This window comes from Cinclus cinclus, chromosome 3 (assembly GCF_963662255.1).
Source record: "Cinclus cinclus chromosome 3, bCinCin1.1, whole genome shotgun sequence".
Lineage (NCBI taxonomy): Eukaryota > Metazoa > Chordata > Aves > Passeriformes > Cinclidae > Cinclus > Cinclus cinclus.
In genome coordinates, this window is record NC_085048.1 from 634,832 (window position 1) to 655,603 (window position 20,772).

At 61.1% G+C, this 20,772-nt stretch overlaps 1 protein-coding gene across 1 annotated transcript; it reads right to left on the reverse strand.

Moving 5' to 3' along the window:
* Positions 1–78: 78 nt before the first annotated feature.
* KIF3C (kinesin family member 3C) lies at positions 79–9,578 on the reverse strand. Its single transcript, XM_062489569.1, has 8 exons — positions 8,166–9,578; positions 4,010–4,111; positions 3,768–3,890; positions 3,549–3,667; positions 2,320–2,436; positions 1,672–1,780; positions 1,043–1,218; positions 79–204 (listed from the first exon to the last, which is right to left on the reverse strand). The coding sequence occupies exons 1-8, from the start codon at positions 9,576–9,578 to the stop codon at positions 111–113; spliced, it is 2,253 nt and encodes a 750-aa protein (XP_062345553.1). The 3' UTR covers positions 79–110.
* Between the last annotated feature and the right edge of the window lie 11,194 nt (positions 9,579–20,772).

The window sequence follows — 20,772 nt, forward strand, 5'->3', positions numbered from 1 at the left end:
TCGTGTCTCGCACAAACACACACAAAGTAGCTGAGCATGAGCTGGGGCCGCTGGGCCGGGCCCCTCCTCGGCCCCTCGGGGGCTCAGTCCGGGACCAGGTGTCCAGGCCGTCACTCCTGGGCCGGCAGTGGGGCGGCACACGGGGAGCTGGAGGCGAGACACACGTGGGTGGTGGAGGATGACAGCGACCGCGGCGTCTGGCACCTGGGGACACAGAGACACTCTGGGTCTGCTGCTCTGCCCTGCCTTCCCACCCTCCCCAAAATCCAGCCCTTTTCCAGGTCACTTGCTGTGCAGGCAGCACCAAAGGGCACCTCTTGCTGGGTGGGAGGATACCTTGGGTCTGGGATTTGGGAGTATCGTGGAGTCATGGAAGGGTTTGCGCTGGGGACATCTTACAACTCATCCAGTGCCACCCCTGCCACGGCAGGGACACCTCCCACTGTTCCAGGCTGCCCCAGCCCCAATGTCCAGCCTGGCCTTGGGCACTGCCAGGGATGCAGGGGCAGCCACAGCTGCTCTGGGAATTCCACCCTGTGGAATTCCAGGGCCTGCCCACCCTGCCAGGGAACAATTCCTAATTCCCAGTATCCCATCCAGCCCTGCCCTGTGGCAGTGGGAGCCATTCCCTGTGTCCTGTCCCTCCATGCCTTGTCCCCAGTCCCTCTCCAGCTCTCCTGGAGCCCCTTCAGGCCCTGCCAGGGGCTCGGAGCTCTCCCTGGATCCTTCTCCTCTCCAGGTGAGCACCCCCAGCTTTCCCAGCCTGGCTCCAGAGCAGAGGGGCTCCAGCCCTGCAGCAGCTCCGGGGCCTCCTCTTGGCTCTTTCCAGCAGCTCCAGGTCCCTCCTGCACAGAGCTCCCCATGATGCTGTTCCACAGCACAACCTCAGCAGCATTTCACATTTCAAACTCTGACCACAGCCAGCAACTCACGGGCAGGATCAGCCCTGGTGGGACGGGGCCTTTCCAGCTCCGCCTGCCCCAAAGCCCCAGTTGTCCCCCACGGAAGGTCCCGGCCGTGTCCCCAGGCTGCTGTCACTCACCAGGAGCGGGACTTGCGCACACGGGAGGCTGCTGGCCGCTCCAGGAGGCTGTCCAGGTGCAGCAGCCTCTCCAGGTGCAGCGCCCGCGGGTCCTGCTCCGCTGGGTCCCTGCTGCGTTCAAACTCGAAGATGGCCGGGGGGGACAGGTCCAGCTCCAGGAACATGATGTTCTCAGCCTGCCCGGGGCACAGGACAGCCAGCTCCGTGGGGAGCCACCGTGGGGAGCGCACGGCCCCAGCTCTGGCAACCCACGCTGCCAGGGGAGCTGCTGGGGAGGGGGATTCTCCCCCCTGGCACAGCCATACTGGGCCGTGGGCTCAAGGCTCTGCTCCAGCTCTCCACCCTCTCCCACGGCTGAGCGGCCCTGTCCTTTCCAATGGCAGAGGCTGCCAGGGCCAGAGCCGGGAGCTCCTGGACTGGAGATGGCAGCTCAAACTGGTGTATCCCAGATCCTCGTGAGCTTGTTTACTCCAACTTCTCTCCCAGTGTTATCCATCCCTCCACCCATCCACTCACTGTCTGCCTTCAGCCATCCACCTCTACTCTCCATCCATCCATCCATGCATCCATGCATCCATCCATCCCCCACCCACCCCATTTATCCCACTCATCCCACACCCCTGGCGTACCCGGAAGCGGGGGTGGGATCTCCTGGCCATGGCCACCCGGGCGTATTGACTGATGGGTCTCTTGTAGCCCACGGCAGAGGTCGGGCGCCTCTTCATCTGGAGGCTGTTCCTGGAGCACACGGAGAGGGAACGTGAACCGACAATGGGGGACTGAGGGGACAGAGGGAGCTGCATCAGCCAGGGAAGGGAGGCTCTCCCCATGGGGCTGGGCTTGGAGGAGATTCCCACCCATGGGCACTTCCCAGAGTCCCTGGTTCCCCCAGCCCTGGGGCCGTTCATGCTCATTGGCAGGGACAGGGACAGTACCCTGGGGACAGGCATGGGGACACAGGGACAGGGACTGTACCCTGGGGACACAGGGATGGGGACACAGGGGATAGGGGTGGGGACACAGGGACAGGAAGGGGGACACAGGGACTGAGACAGTACCCTGGGGACAGGGGTGGGGACACAGGGACAAGGATGGGGACACGGGGACACACGCTGGGGATAGGGATGGGGACACAGGGACAGGGATGGGGACACAGGGACAGGGATGGGGACACAGGGACGGGGACTGTACCCTGGGTACAGGGATGGGGACACAGGGACAAGGATGGGGACATGGGGACACACCCTGGGGACAGGGATGCAGGGACAGGGACATACCCTCCAGTGGGAACCAGTGGCTGGAATTTCCACTGGTCCTCGTCGCTGTCGAAGTACAGGCGATTCATGATCTTGTTCTTCTCCTCAGGAGGGATGAAGTTCTCAATGATCAAGTACCTGAGGGATGGAGCAGGATGGGAAGGAGCAGGAGAGGAAGGGGTTAATGTGACAGGAGACAGAAAACAGGTCTCAAAGGGAGAGGAAAGGCAGGAAGAGAAGGAGACATCCAGAGGATGAAAATCTGATGGAAAGGGAGGGGCCGAAGCAGCCACAGAGAGGGGACAGGCAGGAGGGGACAGGCACCAGAGAGGAGCCTGGCAGCTCTGGGGCTCCAGGCAGGACCAGGACCCCTGCCCTGCTCTCCTCCCATGCCTGCTCCCCCCTGCCCGACCTGAAAACCAAGGAAAGCTCAACGATGCCAAGTGGATCCCAGAGGGAATCTTTTTTCCTGTGTGTTTTGAGGGCAAGTCGAACAGCTGTCAAAAACTGTTTTGAGGCAAGGAGATGTATCAGTGAGCTGTGGCTTCCAGCCAGAATCATGTCAGAGGAGAGAAGGGGCAAAGCTGGAGGTGGAATTCTGTTTGTAGCGGAACCGTTTCACCCTGAAAATGCTGAAGCGCTTGTAAATATCTGCGGGGGTTACAGACACTGAAAGAGAGGAGTGTTTGAAGTGAGAACAAACCCCCGGGGGCGGTGGAGCAGCAGCTGCAGCTGTGGGAGGCTCCCGGAGAGAAAACTCTGCCCTTGCCCAGGGGAGCTGGGAGCACCAGGGAGCTGGGGTCACCCCAAGTCCCCCAAGCTGCTGTCCTCTGAGGGTGCTGTGGGGGCCAGAGCAGGTCACCAGGTGTCCCCAGCTACCACTGCCACCCCCAGGTTCAGCCACAGACAGGGTTTCTGCTGGGACAGTTTCTGGCTTTTCCCTTCTCAGCAGCTCCTGGACACCCCCTGTGCTGCTCAGCTCCCGGTGGCCGCACCTTGTGCCACCACTGACAGCTGGGCAGGGCTCGGCTTTCCCTGTCTCTGGGTGGGGTCAATCCCTCCAGTTCAGCACCCACTGTGAGACTGAGCCCCCCAACCCTGCTCTAACACCCACACCCCAGCCATGCTCTGAGCGCCCCAATCCTGCTGAGTGCCCCAGCCCTGCTCTAACACCTCACCTCTGCTCTGCACACCCAGTTCTTCAGGGCCCCCTGGCCCAGGGGCCCCCCAAGCACCTTCCAAACACCTACTTGAGCTTCAGCTCCCGTGTCTGCTCGTTCTGGGCCTCCTCCAGGTCCTGGCGCACACGGATGTACTCGTCGTGCTGGTCCTGGATCTCAGCCTTCACAGCCTGGAGCTTGGCATAGAGCTGGGAGGGGAGAGCGGCACCTCAGCCCTGCCCCGGGGCTGGGCACCCAGGGGAGGGACGTCCCCATCCCTGTCCCTGTCCCCACGGGTCATGCTCTCACCTTCTTGAGCTTCTTGGTTTTGATCTCCACCTCCTGCTGCAGGGAGGTGTAGGTGTCCCGCAGCTCCATGGTCTCCTCGTCCCTCAGCAGCATCTCCTGCTGCATCTCTCGCTCCCGGCGTTTCTGCAGTGCAGGGGCATAGTTGGAGCCAGGGTGGGCACAGGGATGGACAGAGGGACACCCCTGTCACCTCTCGTGTCACCCCCCGTGTCACCTCCCCTGTCACCCCCTGAGTCACCCACCTGCTCAGCGATCTCCTGTCTCTTCAGCTCCAGCATCTTCTGCTGCTCGTTGGTGTGGTCCACGATGGTCCTGCCCCCGATGAGCAGCTTGCTCTCCATGGCCTGCAGGGCACAGGGGGTCAGGGCAGGGCTGCCAGCCCCGTGGCACCTCACTGGGTGGGCACTCTGATCCCTGTGCCCATCCCCGATCCCTGAGTCCATTTCTGATCCCTAATCCCAGATCCCTGTGCCCATCCCAGATCCTGTGCCCATCCCTGTGCTCATTCTTGATCCCTGTGCCCATCCTCAAACCCAGCGCTCATCCCTGATCCCTGTGCCCATCCCTGTGCCCATTCCTGATCCCTGAGCCCATCCCCGATCCCTGTGCCCATCCCTGTGCCCATTCCTGATCCCTGAGCCCATCCCCGATCCCTGTGCCCATCCCTGTGCCCATTCCTGATCCCTGAGCCCATCCCCGATCCCTGTGCCCATCCCTGTGCCCATTCCTGACCCCTGAGCCCATCCCTGTGCCCATCCCCAATCCCTGTGCCCATCCCTATGCTCAGGGAGGTGGGACCATTCAGTGCCCAGAGCCCTGCTGATGGGGAGGAGGCTGTGCACAATTAGGCTGGATATTGGAACAGTTCCTGCCTGGAAAGGGCTATCCAGCCCTGGCACAGCTGCCCAGGCAGGGGTGGAGTTCCCATCCCTGGAGGGATTTCAAAGCCCTGTGGATGTGGCACTTGGGGACAGGGGACAGGGGACAGTGGTGGCCATAGCAGTGCTGGGGATGGTTGGGCTCAGTGACCCTTGAAGGGCTTTTCCCACAGTTCAAAGATTCCATGGACACCCAGCAGAGCAGCCCGGGGCAGGGTCAGCATCACAGGCACAGCAGCAGGGGATGCAGGGATGGGATGTGCAGGGAGGGATGGAGGGATGGATGGGATGTGCAGGGAGGGATGGGATGGGCAGCAGCTGCCAGCCCAGCCTCCATTCCTGCCTTCCTGGCCCAGCTCACATCAGGGCTGTGCACAGAGAGATGTACAAATACACACACAAATACTTACACAAATATACACACAAATACACAGAGGCTTTGCACAAAGAAATGCAGAGATACAGAAACACACAAATACACTCACAAACACACACTCACAAACACACACAGGTTGTGCACAGACACACAGGTGTGGAGGGTGTGTGCACACACAAACCCACACAGGGAGCACATCCTGTGCCAGGCTGAGCACGTTCACACCCACGTGGGTATGGGCAGGAGCTCCGGGTGTCTGTGTGTGTCTGTCTGTTGTCTGTGTGTGTGTCTGTCTGTGTGTGTCTGTCTGTGTGTGTCTGTCTGTGTGTATTTGTGGCCTACAGCCCTGCTCCCATGTCAGGGTGTCCATGGGGGACACCCTGTGCCCACCCAGGGACAGACCTGTATGTCCCCAAAACAGCACACACAGCTTGAAAAATCAATTTCCCAAACACCGACACAGCTGGGCCTCCATCTCTGAAATGTCCCCTCTGCCACCAGCACGTGGCCACCCTCACCCACTGGGCATCTGCCCTTGAGGTCCCTCTGGCCCCACCAGATCCAGGGGCCCTGCTCCTGCCCTGCCATCCCCCCACCCCACTGCCATGGCCACGGCCCTGAGGGGCAGGGGGGCCACCAGGCCACCCCAAGGGTGGTGCCAGCACTGTGGGGGCACACATGGAGCTGCTGTCACATGTCCCTGGGCAGGGGTCTCCATGGGGGTGCTGTGCAAAGTGCAAACCATGGCCCCCATACCCACTGACAGCTTCAGAGGGCAAGGCTCTACTTCCATGATTCTCCACCTTTCAGCTGCAGGGCGCACACTGTGGGTCCTGGGGGACTCCAGGGGACACCCCACAACTGTGCCAGCACCCCCATCACCCAGGGGACACCCCACAACTGTGCCTTCCTACCTCTCCCACGCAGTGAGACCCCTGCAGCCACTCAGTGTTATGGGGACACAGCTCCCATCATGGGTGCCCCATCCAGCTCCCCTGATCCTGGGGATTCCTCCCTTTGGATGGGTGTTCCAGGCTGGGTGTTCTGCTGGGGACTGAGACCCCCAAAGGGCAGCCCCCCACCGGATCCTGTGCCATCCCCTGCCAGCGCTGGGGGCACTGGGGTGCCACAGGCTCCTCACTCCTTCTCCTCCAAACCCAGTTCTTGGTCCCGGTTGCTCCCCTTGATGCCGAGTGTCCCCTGGGGACCCCACTGGGGTGCAGGGAGGGGACCGGGTGGGTGCTGGGACGATGGTCCTGCTGCCACCCCTCCCACAGAGCCCCCCCTGCAGACACCATCCTCAGACTAAGAGGTTTCTCAGTGCTGTTTTCTCCCTGCCAGGGCATTTATTCCCTCCAAGGACGAGACTCCCAAGCTCCTTTAGCACTCAGCCTCTCCCAGGAACGAATTTCCGGCAGCCAGAGAACTTCCCAGCACTTCTCCTCCTGCTGACCTCAGCCTCAGCCCCTGGCATGGGGAAGCACCCGCACCCCATACCCAGCTCCCCTGTGGCACAGCCCCTCTGCCTGGGCACATATCTGGGTCCCCAGGAGCACATCTGGGTGCCCAAATGCACATCTGCTGGGGCAGGGTGCACACTCCACGAGTGTGACAGCAGGACGGGGTGCAGCGTGTCACCCGCGGGTGTGGGGGGCACCCCGAGCCCCCTGTCACCTCGGCTGCCTTTGCCACGGTCACTGTGGAGCCTGTGGCTCCTTGCCTGGCCCCGCTGTGTGACAAAGCTGCCCCTGAACACCGTGAGGCCACCCAGTGTCCCCGCAGTGTCCCACGGGCAGTGCCACCAGGGTGAGTGTCACAGCAGGCTGTGCCCCTCTGGCACAGGGGGCATTTTCTGAGGTGACACCTCTCTGCTGTCACTGTGCTGTACTCCCACAACCAGAGGGGCCCTGCGTATGGAGCAGCTCTGAAAGCCACCAAAAGGGACACGGTGTCATCTCGCCTCCGGCCCTGCCTTGTTACTCAGCACTTCCAGGACACACAGTGGCCCTGAGCCAGCCCTGCTGTTCCAGACAGGGAGACTGTGCTGGGCAGCTGCCAGCCCAGCCTGCACCCCACAGCCTGCACCCCACTGCCACGGGGGGATGGCTGCAGGGCCCCCCGTGCCAGGCATCCTGCTGTGCCAGGACACCCATCACGGGATACCCATCACGGGACAGCCGCTGCGCCAGCCAGCAGCCCCCGGCTCTGCCCCAGTGGCACATCCCAGTGGGATCCCGTGGTCTCTGTGCAGGCATCCAGGCACGGCCACGCATCCCTGGGCATGATCACACATTCCTGGGCACGGCCACGTGTCCCTAGGGCTGCAACAAACACGACCCTGGCTACGGAAGAGGGTCCGGACCCCTGCCCAGCCCCGGCACCCGTGTGGTCCCGGCCCCATGGCCACCATGGGCAGGGGAGAGGGGTCAGGACCCCCCCAGCTCAGTGGGGGCAGGAGCAGGGCTGGGGCAGGGGGAGGTGCAGCCCCAGAACTCGGCACAGCTGGGGCTGCCGTGGTCCCTCTCACCCTCAGCACCAAATCCCTGAGCATGCCTGAGCCAGCGGTGGTGCCCCCATCCACCTGCCCTGGCTTGGGGTGCCAGGAAGGATTTGGGGTGGGAAAAGGGGATTGGGATGGGGATCCCTGCAGAGCTGCCAGTCCCTGCCATGGGTTCACAGCCCTGTCCGTGCCCACAGAGCCCACTGGAAGCCAGGGGCTGGACAGAATTGGGGGCAGGTGCACCGTGTCCCCAGCCCCAGCCCTGGGCTCACTCCCGAGGCCGCCAGGGAGCAATCTGCAGCATCACTCTCACCACTCCTCCTTCCCACACGAGCTGCTTTGTTGTGCTGACAGGGACAAGAACTGAGCACAGCGCACTCGTGCCACCAGTGACCCACTCCCCTATAGCCCTTCCCTCCCACTCCTGCAGCTCCCGTGCCGTGTCCCCAGGCCACCCCAGCCCCACGTCGGAGCCAAGGGCTGCCTTCGGGGACCCTGCCTTTTTTGGGAGGCCCCCTTGCTGTGCACCGCGGTGGGCACCTCTCCGAGGCTCCCTGCTCGGGATCCATTCCCACTCCACAGCAGGGGCTGTGGGCACAGCAGCTACCCCGGCCCCATTTGTCACCACGTGTGCCAACACGAACCTTGTACTTGATGGCCAGCAGCTCTGTGGCCTCCTGCTCCTTCCGCAGGTCCTCGATCATCTTCTCCTTCTCCCGGAGCAGCTTCTGCTTCTCCTCACTCACCAGGCTGTGGTCATCCTGGATAGCGGCTTTCTCCTCTTCCAGCTTCTCCTTCTGCTCCTTCAAGTAATACTCCATGTTCTTCTCCAGGCCATCCTCATTCTCGTCCTCCCCTTCATTGTCCACGGTGCCCTCTCCATCCACTGCTTTCTTCCTCCGGCTGCTCCTTCTCCTCTTCTTCCCCAGCATCCCACGTCTCTCCAGCTGGGCTTTCAGCCGGATGATCTCCTCCTGAAATTCCCGCAGCAAGGTGTCCTTGGGGTCCTCGTTCACCCGGGGCTTGTTCTTGATGTTCTTGGCCCTGTTGGCGAACCTGAGGGTGGACAGGCTCTCATCGTAGCTGTGCGAGGCCGGCCCCAAGGTGGCCACCATGATTGTCTTGGCGTTGCCCCCGAGGGAGTCTTGCAGCAGGCGGGTGAGCTTGGAGTCCCGGTAGGGGATGTGCGTGCTCCGGCCGTCCACCAGCGCCGAGATGACGTTGCCCAGGGCCGAGAGGGAGAGGTTGATCTTGGAGGCTTCTTTGGGGCGCTCTCCGTGGGCCCCCATCTTGTTCTGGCGCTCGCTGCCGGCCAGGTCCACGAGGTTGAGCTTGCCCACGCGGATGTGCTCCTCGCCGTCCGGCCCCGTCTCGCTGCACTCGATGGTGATCAGGAAGATGGCGTGGGAGCGCGAGCTGTGCTCGTTCATGTTGGTGCTGCCCACGGAGCGGGTCTGGCTGCCCAGGTTCATCACGTGCTCGATCTCCTTGACGTTCTTGGTCACGAAGGAGGAGAGGTCCTTGATGTACACCCCGGTCTCGGGGTTCTCCTTCAGCTCCAGCTTCTTGCTCTGGTCCTTGGCGAGGAGGTCCCTGATCTCCTCCTGGTAGATCTCCAGGTACGAGGCCCTCACCAGGTACTGCTGGTTCTGCGAGCGGGAGATGTGGGTGAAGATGTGTTCGAAGGCGCTGGGGATGATGCCGCGCTTCTCCGGCTCCGCCCAGGCGCCCTGCATGGTGTAGGTCTTGCCGGTGCCGGTCTGGCCGTAGGCGAAGACGGTGCCGTTGAAGCCCTGCAGCACCGAGTCGATGAGCGGCCGCACCGTCTCATCGTAGAGGTCGGCCTGCTTGGAGCTAGCGTCGTACACGGCGTCGAAGGTGAAGGTCTTGGGCAGCTCCCCGGGAGCGGCGCGGGGGTTGCGGATGCTCACCTGGCCCAGCTTCACGTCCAGCTCCAGGACGCGCTCGTATCCCGCCGCCTCCTCCCTCCGGCTCATGGGCCGGCACCGGGCCACCACCCGGAGCGCCTCGCAGCCGCGGCGGGGCTTACCGGCCATGGCGGCGGCGGGCGGGGCCGGCGGCGCAGCGGGGCTGGGGGGCTCAGCCGCGCCGCCCCCGCGGCATCCCCGGGGCCGGGGCCGAGGCCGGGGCCGGGGCCGGGGCCGGGGCGGAGCGGGCGGGGCCGGGGCGGGGGGCGCGGGCGGCCGGGGCGCGGCGGGGCGGCCCCGCCGGGCGCTCGCTCATGGCAGCGCGGCCGCTGCGCCCCGCCCGGTGCGGGGATGGGGCGGGCGGGGCGGGCCGGGCCGGGGCGCGGCCGCGCCGCGATTGGTGCGCGCTCCCGCGCTCCCCCCCCCCCCCATCCCCGAGCGCGCTCCCGCGGTCGCGCACCCGCAGCCGCGGGCGGGAGCGCCGCCGGCCCCCAAGCCCCGGGCACGCCGGGAGCTGTAGTGCGGCCTTTGTGCTGCGCACGGGATTGGGATGCGGAGATCCGGGGTGTGCGATGGAGGATGGGTGGATGCGGGGCTGGGATGCTGCGTTGGAATGCGGAACCGGCATGTGGGATCGGGACGTGGGATGAAGGATGCGGCGCTGGGATGCGGGATTAGGATGTAGGATGAAGGATACAGGTCTGCCGGGCAAGGCTGGGGTGTAGGATTTGGATACAGCATACAGAATGCTGGGACGCAGGAGTAGGATACAGGATACAGAATGCAGGATTGGGATACGGGATCACAAATGCAGGAATGGGATATGGGGTGCAGGACTGGGATATGCCATGAAGGATACAGGATTGGGATGTAGGACAAAGGACTGGAATGTAGGACTGGGATGCTGCACTGGAATGCAGGATTGGGATGTGGCATGAAAGATGCAGCACTGAAATGCAGGACTGAGATTCTGGGCTGGGATGCTGCATTAGAATGCAGGAGTGGAATGCAGGATGAAGGATTCCAGATGAATGCTGGAGGATGAAGGATGCAGGTCTGGGATGTGGGATATGGGATGTGGGTTGCAGAATGCAGGATGCAGCATGTGTGTGAGCGATGCAGAGTACTTTTGTGGAATGCAGGATGTGGGATGTGAGAAGCAGGGTGGTGCAGGGTCCGTGATGGGGGATCAGGGATGTGGGATTAGGCTTCAGGACAGAGGCAGGACAAGCAGGGGATGCCCAGTCCCAGCACTCTGACAGGGACAGAGCTCTTTCCTCAGACCTGGCAATCAGCACAGGGATAACCCAACCCATCCCATCCCATCCCATCCCATCCCATCCCATCCCATCCCATCCCATCCCATCCCATCCCATCCCATCCCATCCCGTCCCCTGTGGTGTTCGGGGGTCTCTGGGCTGTCCCAGGCTCTGTGTCCCCTTGCAGCCAGGCATGGCTGCTGCATCCCCACACAGCCCAGTGGGAACGATCCCAGCGCTTTACGGGGCTGTGGGGGCAGATTAAACATTCTTGTGGTTAATCAAGTCTGAGCAGCCACCCGCTCCTTTCCTGGAACCAGATTATCCCGTAATCAATTAATTAGAGTATTTGCTGCCATATACAGGCCTGCCTGGTGTTATCTGAGTGCTCCGGCTACAGGAGGAGCTTGCAGGCAGGGACAGTCCCTTCCCCAAAGGCACAGCCCCAGCCATGGAGGGGGACCAGGGCACAAAGGACGGTGTGAGGGAGGAAAGTGGGAGGGAGATGCAGCATGGATGGAGGGGAGATGGAACTGGGATGGAGGAACAATAGAGGAGGCCAGTGGAGGGTGGAGAAGATGATGGGGAGGATGAAGGGGGATGGAAGCTTCAGGGGAAGTAGGATGGGAGGGGGGATGCAGCAGTGATGGCAGGAGGGATGGAGGGGGATGGAGGGAGGATGACAAGGATGATGCAGGAGAATGGACAGATGGAGTGATGGGGAGGGTGACAAATGGAGAGGGCAATAGAGGAGGATGGAGGTGAGATGGAGGGACAATGGAGGGGATGGAGGGACAATGGAAAGGGTGGAAGGTGCTACGGAGAGGGATGAGGGCAGTGATGAGAAGATGGAGGAGGTAGAGAATGGCATGGGGGGACAATAGGGGCAGTCCCTGTGTCCCCAGGGATGAGTTCAGGGGCACCATGGCACCGCTCCCCTGGCAGCCCCCGGTGGCCAGGGTGGTGGCCCAGCCCCAAATCCCCCACAGGACCAGGCTCCGGGGACAGGCAGGTGGGTGGCACAGGAACAGCAGGGTATTTAGCAGGGCATGAGACATGGCAAAGAGACAGAGGGGACATTCAGGGGCAGGGACATGCAGGGACAGCAGGATGGGTAAGGACAGAGTGACATGTCAGGTGGGGTAACCTGTTGGGACACGGTGACATAGGGAGGGTAAGGTGACATGCATGGGCAGGATGACACGCAGGGACAGTGCCAGTGGGGCAGGGTGCCAGACAGGGCAGGGTGACACACAAGGACAGTCCCTTGCCCACAGGTGTCAGCACAGGACCAGAGTGTGCTGGTGGTGGCCAGTGGCCTCTGGCTTTGGGGCTGACCCTCAGGACTGTTCCTGGGGTGGTGGGGCTGAGGGGACAGTGAACCCTCGTTGTGGCCATTCTGGGCCAGGCCTGGCATGCCTGGGTAGGGAGACTACAGAGCAACCACCACACAGACACCCCCAGAGCAGCCAGGGTAGAGCCCTGAGCCCCTCGGTGCATGGGAGGGGTATGGTGTGTTTATGGTGTGTATGGGGACATGGTGTGTGTGGGGACATGGTGTGTGTGGGGACATGGTGTGTATGGGATGACATGGTGTGTATGGGGACATGGTGTGTATGGGGTGACATGGTGTGTATGGGGTGACATGGTGTGTGTGGGGTGACATGGTGTGTATGGGGACATGGTGTGTATGGGGTGGCATGGTGTGTATGGTGTGTTTATGGTGTATGGGGTGACATGGTGTGTATGGGGGGACATGGTGTGTATGGGGACATGGTGTGTATGGGGTGACATGGTGTGTATGGGGTGACATGGTGTGTATGGGGACACGGTGTGTATGGGGTGACATGGTGTGTATGGGGACATGGTGTGTATGGGGTGACATGGTGTGTGTGGGGTGACATGGTGTGTATGGGGACATGGTGTGTATGGGGTGACATGGTGTGTATGGGGACACGGTGTGTATGGGGTGACATGGTGTGTATGGTGTGTTTATGGTGTGTATGGGGTGACATGGTGTGTATGGGGTGACATGGTGTGTGTGGGGTGACATGGTGTGTATGGGGACATGGTGTGTATGGGGGGACATGGTGTGTATGGGGACATGGTGTGTATGGGGACATGGTGTGTATGGGGTGACACGGTGTGTATGGTGACACGGTGTGTATGGGGACAAGGTGTGTATGGAGGGTGCTGGTGGCACAGCTGGTGACATCCCAGTGCAGCTGTTGGCATGGGACGGAGCGTGGGAACTGAGTCCTGGTGGGATGGATTGCTAGATCCTGAGCCAGGAGTGACACTGAGATGGCTGGGGCAGGGGACATGGTCTGGGTTCCACACACAGGGTGGGGTGACATTCAGGGCCTGCATCTGTGCTGGGGGTCTCAGTTCCTGTGACCTTGGTTTTCCTGTTCCTCCCCATGCCAGGTTTCCACACCCTACAGCCATCCTGGGACATCCCAGCTGTCCCTTGAGCATTGTGGCTGCTGCCAGGATAACACAGATACCCCTGAGAGTATCCAGCCCCTGGAAATTTGCTAAGCTTTGGGTACTGCAGCCATCCCTGGGACACCACAGCCAACACTGGGACACCATGGCCACTTTTGAGACACTACTGCCAGACCTGGGCCACCAAGGGTATCCCTGCACAGCGCAGTCACCTCTGTGACACTGCAGCCACCCCAATTCCCAGCTCCTGTGGGTGACTGGGGGAATCTGGGGGGGCTGTGGCCCCATGTACCCCATAGTTACTGGGACACTCGACACCCTTGGCTGGCAGTGAGGGTGGCATGAGACCTTGGGACCTCCTTCCCAGGGTCTGCCCCGGCCTCTTGGCACTCCCTGGCTGCCTGGGCCGGGCAGCAGCATGAGCCAGAGGAAGGCAGATGTGGGAGGGAAGGGGTGCCCAGTGCTGGGCTGATGCTCTCCCACCCAGGGGACCCTCTCCCATCTCCTTCAGCACCACCATCCCTACGGCATTCCAGGGGAAAGGCTGATAAAGGGGACACTGATCAAGGGGAAAGGGACATGCCAGGACCTACCCCACATGTCCCAGTGCAGCAGCTCCCCCTGAGCCACAGACAGCCCTGTTCCCCTTGGGCTGCACCTGGTGTGGGACTGTGGGACTGGTGACCAGCTACCCCCTCCCAAAGCCTGCTCTGAGATTGTCTCTGAGCTGTTCTCACTGCAGCGTCCGCTCAGAGCCAGGTGCAGTCCCTCATTCCCAGATCCTGGTGCCATTCCCAGCTCGCCCTGGAGCATTTTCTCTTTGTCTACACCAAGGTCGTTACAGGAGCACTCCATGGCTGCCAAAACCTTCTCACCTTTGCTGTCGCCAGGAAATTGTGCTGGAGTTCATGATCATCCTCTGGTCAGAGTGCTGCCTCTGTTGCCACGGTCACAGGAGGCACCCCTGTCCGCGGTGGGAAAAGGACACATCCCAGTGTGATGTTCCCAGCTCAGGCAGCAGCTCAGAGGGTGGATCCTCGCTTTTTCCCCTGCCAATGGCCCTTCACCCTCTCACTCTCTTGGCTTCTACAGAGGGGAAGGGATGCTGAGGGTCCAGCAGGCATTTTGCTTGTGGCACTCCTCATCCTCCCCATGCTCCTGGCTTCCCTCCTGCTGTCCCCATCTCCATGTGCCAGATTGCTGGTGGGGAAGCTTGGAAAGCAGCAGGGCCTCAGGCTCCAGCCACCCTTTTGGGCTGAGATCAGAGGTTTTGTGGTTTTTCAGACTGTGAACTGAGCGGGGACTGCCCAGGTGCAGCACAGGAGGGCTGGGAAAGGGGAGCTCCCACAGCCACATGGGAAGGCAGGAAGGGAATCACTCCAGTGCAAGATTCACCCCATATCCAAAGTGGGGGAGCTGGAGGGGCCAGTACAGCTCACACTAAGCCTGGATTTAGGATGGATCAGTTTGCAAGCAGCTGACTCCTCTATAATTAGATGGCAGCAGTGGAACAGGAGCCAGCTCGGGGCGCAGAGCTCCAACATCTCCCCATCCACAGGCATTCCACATGACCCTGGCTGTGTAAACAGCCATAGGAGGGATGAGCTGTGTCTCCTTTCCAACGGGGACACTAGGAATGGAAGCTGTGCACAGTGCTGCCTCTCCTACAGGGCTGTCCCCAAGGAGGAGAAGATAATCCCAGCGGGATTAAATCCCTCTGGGATGGCTCAGCAGCATCTTGGCCCACGTTCCCACTCACCAGCCACACTCCAGGGGCTGGAAGGAGCTGCAGCCCTGCCTGGCTTCAGCCTCTGCAGGCTGGCAGCCCACACGTGCCCGGTGCCCCTGCTCTGTGGTCCCCAGCCGCATCCTGGCTCCTGTGTGACCTGGGGAACTCCGTGTCCTCTTGCCAAGGTCCAGGCTGTGCCCCACCATCCCTGTTCCTACCTCTGCCATCATCTCACACGGGACCTGAGAGAGGGGGAAAAGGGACAGCTGGCAGTCGTGTGGGAGGCTCCAGGCTTTTATCTTGGATCGTGGTTTCCAACAGATGTGGAGTGAGCAACGTCTGTAAGGCAGCAGCTCAGCATCGCTGCGCCGAGATTAAAGGATTTAATAATCTGCTGGCAAGAAGTAATTGAAAAAGGCAGAGCTCTGCCTGTGCAGCACTCAGCTGATGCACCAGGGCACTCCCATGCTCCAGAGATCCCTCCAAACCTCCCGGCAAGCACAGTAAATCCCAGGGTGTGTGGGGAGGCACAATTCTCCACAGATCCAGGGACTAAACTTCATCTTCCTTCGTAGGTAACTGTTGATTCATCAGTAAGGAGCTGCCAGGGAGCTTTTCACTCTGTACCTCGAGCTGTTGGATTTGATGTCTCAAGGGTTTTTCCAACATCAAAGATTCCATGATCCCGTGACTCCAGGCTCGTGGTGTGTCTCTGGGCACTGAGGGGAGCAGAGCTGCCCTTGCTGGAGGTCAAAGCCTCACCCAGCAGCAGTGGGGATCCATCCGTCACCGCTCCTCAGTCCCTTGTTCCACCCCTGCTTCACTCTCCGATTCCCTACTGCAGAAACAAGGCTGTGACTGGCTCTGCAAAGCACTGACAACAATGCTGGGCTTCTTCCCCTGCTGGGCAGCACGGGACCAGGACCCAGCACGCGATGCCACGGCCACAGGGCAGGGATTTTTGGCTGCAGACACAAGGGCTGAAGCTCTGGAGAGAGGAAAGCTGTCCTGGAGGGGCAGAGGCACGAGAAGACCGAGCTCCTCAGGCAGCTGGGAAGGAGCCCCTGTGAGTGCACTGGGCAGGGAGCTCCTGGATGTGTCCAGGCACAGTGGCAGAGCCCGGCTGAGTGCCCCGTGCTGACACTGCCACACCCGAGGCCAAGCAGAGGTGACTGTGCAGAAATCAGAGATGTGCCTGGTCCACAGAGCTGCTGCCAAAGGCACTGGGCTCCCTCCGTGTGCCCTTTGTGTCCTCCCTGTCACTGCAAGTGCTGAGTGAGTCCTCCTCCTCCCAACAGAGGCTGGCTGGAACAGAAACTGGGGGGAAATCCCCATTTCAGGAACACAGAGCTGCCTTTCTTGTCCCCTCATGTGCTCTCTGTCCACCTGCCTGGGAGATGGGTGAGGGAAGGAGGTGAAATCCAAGGTGGTGACAGCCTGACCCTGCTGGCAGAAGTGCTAGGAGCTGCTCCAATCACCAGCCTGTGCTGACATTGCCTAAACAGCCTTTGCAGGAGCCACTCAGTGTGGCTGTGTGGGACAGCTGGAGGCAGGAAAGGTGGCTGGAGGCCTGGTGAGACCCAGCACCATGTTTGCAAAGGAGAAAATCTGTGTGGGGGACCCTTCTTGCTATGCTGTCATTTCCTCTGCTGAGGAATTCAACATTCTGACAAAGCTTATTTCTTACAGTGGGCTTTCTTAGGGCATCTCAAAAAATTTACCAGAGCTGGGAAAGGGGCTGAGCATGGAGAAAAGGAGGCTCAGGGGGGACCTTGTGGCTCTGCACAACTCCCTGACAGGAGGGGACAGCCAGGGGGGGTCGGGCTCTGCTCCAGGGAACAGGGACAGGACAAGGGGAAATGGCCTCAGGCTGGGCCAGGGCAGGCTCAGCTTGGACAGCAGCAGGAATTTCTCCATGGAAAGGGTGCTCAGGCCTTGGCAGGGGCTGCCCAGGGAGCTTTGCAGTGCCCATCCCTGGAGGTGTGCAAGGAATTCCTGCATGTGGCACTGAGTGCTCTGGGCTGGGGACAAGGAGGGGATCAAGCACAGATTCTGGAGGTCTTTTCCAACCTGAAGGATTCTGTGATTCTGTGCATTTATTTGAGGTCTCCTGCCCTGATCCTGCTCTGGTGTCCAGGGTGTCTGGGGTGCTTGGAGCACAGAACATGCTGTGGACACTCCTGCTAAGAGGACAACGTTGTATGGCAGCAGGTGGAGCAAATTCAACTTTTTCTGTTCCTCCTGAGTATCTGGGGCTGTTTAACAGCTCCCTTGGGGCTCCTGCCCTTTCACAAGTTTGGGTTCCAGACACTCCTGAAGTGGAAGGAACTGGAGGTGTCCAGGAGCTGGAAGGGTCTGTGCTCTGTGGGAGCTCATCCTTCAAGGTGAGCAACCAGGAATGGTGGTCCCAGAACCTCTTCAGATGGCCTGGCCTGTGCCCATGCCCGGGAGCAGAGCCCCCAGCCCTGCCTTGGCGGGAGGGGGGGAGCAGGAGAGCACAGAGCAGCTTGTTCCCAGCAGCTCGGGGATGACAAAGGCTCTTCCATCCCAGCAGCACACGGGCTGGACCCTGCTTTGTGAGGCTGTGAGTGAGTAACCAGCAAGCCCAGTGTGTCACTGCTCTGTTGCACAACTGGCTGCTGATTCACAGCTCTGTCCCACAGACAGCCCGAGGGCACCTCTCCGGGGGCGGAGATTGTAATTCCTGCTCTCTCAGCTGTCCCTGCAAAGCCCAGGAACAGGCTGCCAGGTCCTGCTGGCTCTCCCTTTACACCTCATTCCTCCTAATTTGGTAATTTCTTCTCCTCACGGATTGATGTCCTCTGGGGATCAGGACAGAAGATCCTGGGAAGGATGTGGGAGGGAGAGCTGTGGGAGCTGTTCCACCTCTGTCTGGACATCTCCAAACCTCCCAGTCCTGCAGCAATGGTCTCCAGACTGAGCCACCAAGACCAAAGGGGTCCTTGTCCTTGGTCAGGCTTCTCCTGAGGGATTGCTTCCCTCATAGGATAACATTTAACAATTTGACACAAGGGCCAGCCTTACACAATGGACAGAAAACACTTTGTCTTACTTGCAGAGGGATATGTGAGATTCTCAGGAGGAATTTCCCCATGGAAAGGGTGCTCAGGCCTTGGAAAGAGCTGCCCAGGGATGTTTGCAGTGCCCATCCCTGGAGGTGTGCAAGGAATTCCTGGATGTGGCGCTGAGTGCTCTGGGCTGGGGACAAGCTGGGGATCAGGCACAGCTTGGATTGGAAGGTCTGGAAGGGCTTTTCCAACTTCAGGGATTCTGGGATTGTGTGTTGTATCACTTCCTCTCCAGGATCCTAAAGATAACCTTCCTCGAAGTGTTGAAGACCATTAACAAGCTGTCGAGGACAAAAGGATCTTGTAAACAGAGGTGTGAACATGCAGAGCTGACAAAGCTCCCAGGAGTGACTGGAGCCACCGTGCCGTGGTTCCCGGGCGGTCTCAGTGGCAGTGCCTGTGCCACGGAGCTCTCCTTGGGCACTGGAGCTTTCCCCTTCGATCTGCTCCATCACAGAGGAAGTGTTTGTGCGGCGCCCTTACAGTGCTCCAGCAAAGAGCTAAAAATAACTCCGTGCTGCGAGGCTGGGAGGCTGCAGACTGCTGTGTGTGCTGTGTCAGCACCGAGCAGAGCCACTGCCAGCGCTCAGGGTGCAGGGACAGAGCTGGGACACCACTGCCAGCACACCCGGCAGGGCTGGGAAACCAAAACACTGAATACACCCTGCTCTGTGCTCAAAGCTGGGCCTCGGGAGAGACACAATCTGTAGGAAAGATTTCACAGAATTGCTGAAGTTGGGAAATCCCTCCCAGCCCATCCAGTCCCAGCTGTGGCTGATCGCCTCCTTGTCCCCAGCCCAGAGCACTCAGTGCCACATCTAGGAATTCCTTGCACACCTCCAGGGGTGGGCACTGCAAAGCTCCCTGGGCAGCCCCTGCCAAGGCCTGAGCACTCTTTCCATGGAGAAATTCCTGCTGCTGTCCAAGCTGAGCCTGCCCTGGCCCAGCCTGAGGCCATTTCCCCTTGTCCTGTCCCTGTTCCCTGGAGCAGAGCCCGACCCCTCCTGGCTGTCCCCTCCTGTCAGGGAGTTGTGCAGAGCCACAAGGTCCCCCCTGAGCCTCCTTTTCCCCAGGCTCAGCCCCTTTCCCAGCTCCCTCAGCCTCTCCTGGGGCTCCAGCCCCTTCCCCAGCTCCGTTCCCTTCCCTGGACACGCTCCAGCCCCTCCAGGGCTCTCCTGTCAGGAGGGGCCCAGAGCTGTCCCCAGCACTGGAGGTGTCCCAGCAGTGCCAGCACAGGGGACAGGCACTGCCCTGGCCCTGCTGCCACCCCAGAGCTGGCACAGCCCAGGGGTCACTGGCTTCTTGCCCACCTGGGCACACCTGGGCTTGAGTCCAGCTGCTGGCACCAACACCCCAAGGGCCTTTTCCAGGCTTCCAGGCCCTCTATCCCCACATGAGTTCAGATAACTCTTCCTACAAACGGTAGGAAATTACTGACAGCAGGATATTTAATTATGACTGCAAAATGCGGTTGGCAGTGTGGTGGATCATACCATGGAACATCTCAGGATTGAATGCAAGAAGAGCATTGGGTCTGTGCAAAACCTGTGATGGGGCATCTCCAGCACTTCCAGGGCCTTGAGTGGTGGTTCCACAGCCTGGCTCAAGCAAGATTTGCTCCCCTGTGTGGGAAGAGCAGGGGCTGTGAGGGAATTCCCCATGTCCAGGTTGCCACAGGCTCCACTGCAAACACACCGGGTTCAGGTCCTTGGGCTCCTCATTTTGGGTCAGCACCAGAGCCATCCCCTCCAGCTCATCGTGAGAATGCTGGAGGATGAGAGGCTGGACAAGGCCTGGCTGTGTGTGCTGACACCTGAAATCCCCCAGTCCTGGGCTGATCCCCCAGTGTGGGCAGCAGGAAAGGGGAGATTGTGCCCCTATGCTCAGGTGAGACCTCACCTGCAGAGCTGCCCCAGCCCTGGGGATTCCAACAGCAGCAGGAGCTGCTGGAGAGAGCCCAGAGGAGGCCCCGGAGCTGCTGCAGGGCTGGAGCCCCTCTGCTCTGGAGCCAGGCTGGGAAAGCTGGGGGTGCTCACCTGGAGAGGAGAAGGATCCAGGGAGAGCTCCGAGCCCCTGGCAGGGCCTGAAGGGGCTCCAGGAGAGCTGGAGAGGGACTGGGGACAAGGCATGGAGGGACAGGACACAGGGAATGGCTCCCACTGCCACAGGGCAGGGCTGGATGGGATACTGGGAATTAGGAATTGTTCCCTGGCAGGGTGGGCAGGCCCTGGAATTCCACAGGGTGGAATTCCCAGAGCAGCTGTGGCTGCCCCTGGATCCCTGGCAGTGCCCAAGGCCAGGTTGGACATTGGGGTTGGAGCTGCCTGGGACAGTGGGAGGTGTCCGTGCCATGGCCGTGGTACGGGGTGGAATGAGATGGGCTTTGATGTCCATTTCCACCCAGGCCTTTTCACGATGCCGGCCGTCTCTGCTTTCCCGGCGCTCCGGGCGGAATCCCCTCACGGCCCTCTGCCCCCCTCACGCCTGCGCCGCCAGGGGGCGCCTCCTGCCCCACCCGCGGCCGCGCTCGGCTCTCCCCGCAATGACGTCACACCCGAGCCTGGGGGTGGAGGAGAGCGCAGCCAATGGGAGCGCAGAAAGCGCGGCGCGGGGCGTGGCTTTCACCGGCGCAAGGGCGGGGCCGGCACCCCGGTGACGTCATCACGCGGGGGTCTGCGGGGGACCGCACCTGAACAGGGCAGAGCGGGAGAAAGGCCTAGGATTGGTTCCCGGTATCCCATCCAGCGCTGCCCTGTGGCAGTGGAAGCCATTCCCTGTGTCCTGTCCCTCCATGCCTT

Excerpts from the sequence above, each read along its gene's own strand:
- KIF3C (XM_062489569.1), bottom strand. The coding sequence starts at position 9,578 with ATGGCCGGTAAGCCCCGCCGCGGCTGCGAGGCGCTCCGGGTGGTGGCC. Across the intron at positions 2,437-3,548 it reads ACACGGGAGCTGAAGCTCAA|GTACTTGATCATTGAGAACT; the intron begins GTAGGTGTTTGG and ends TCCATCCCTCAG. Across the intron at positions 1,219-1,671 it reads GATCCCACCCCCGCTTCCGG|GCTGAGAACATCATGTTCCT; the intron begins GTACGCCAGGGG and ends TGCCCCGGGCAG.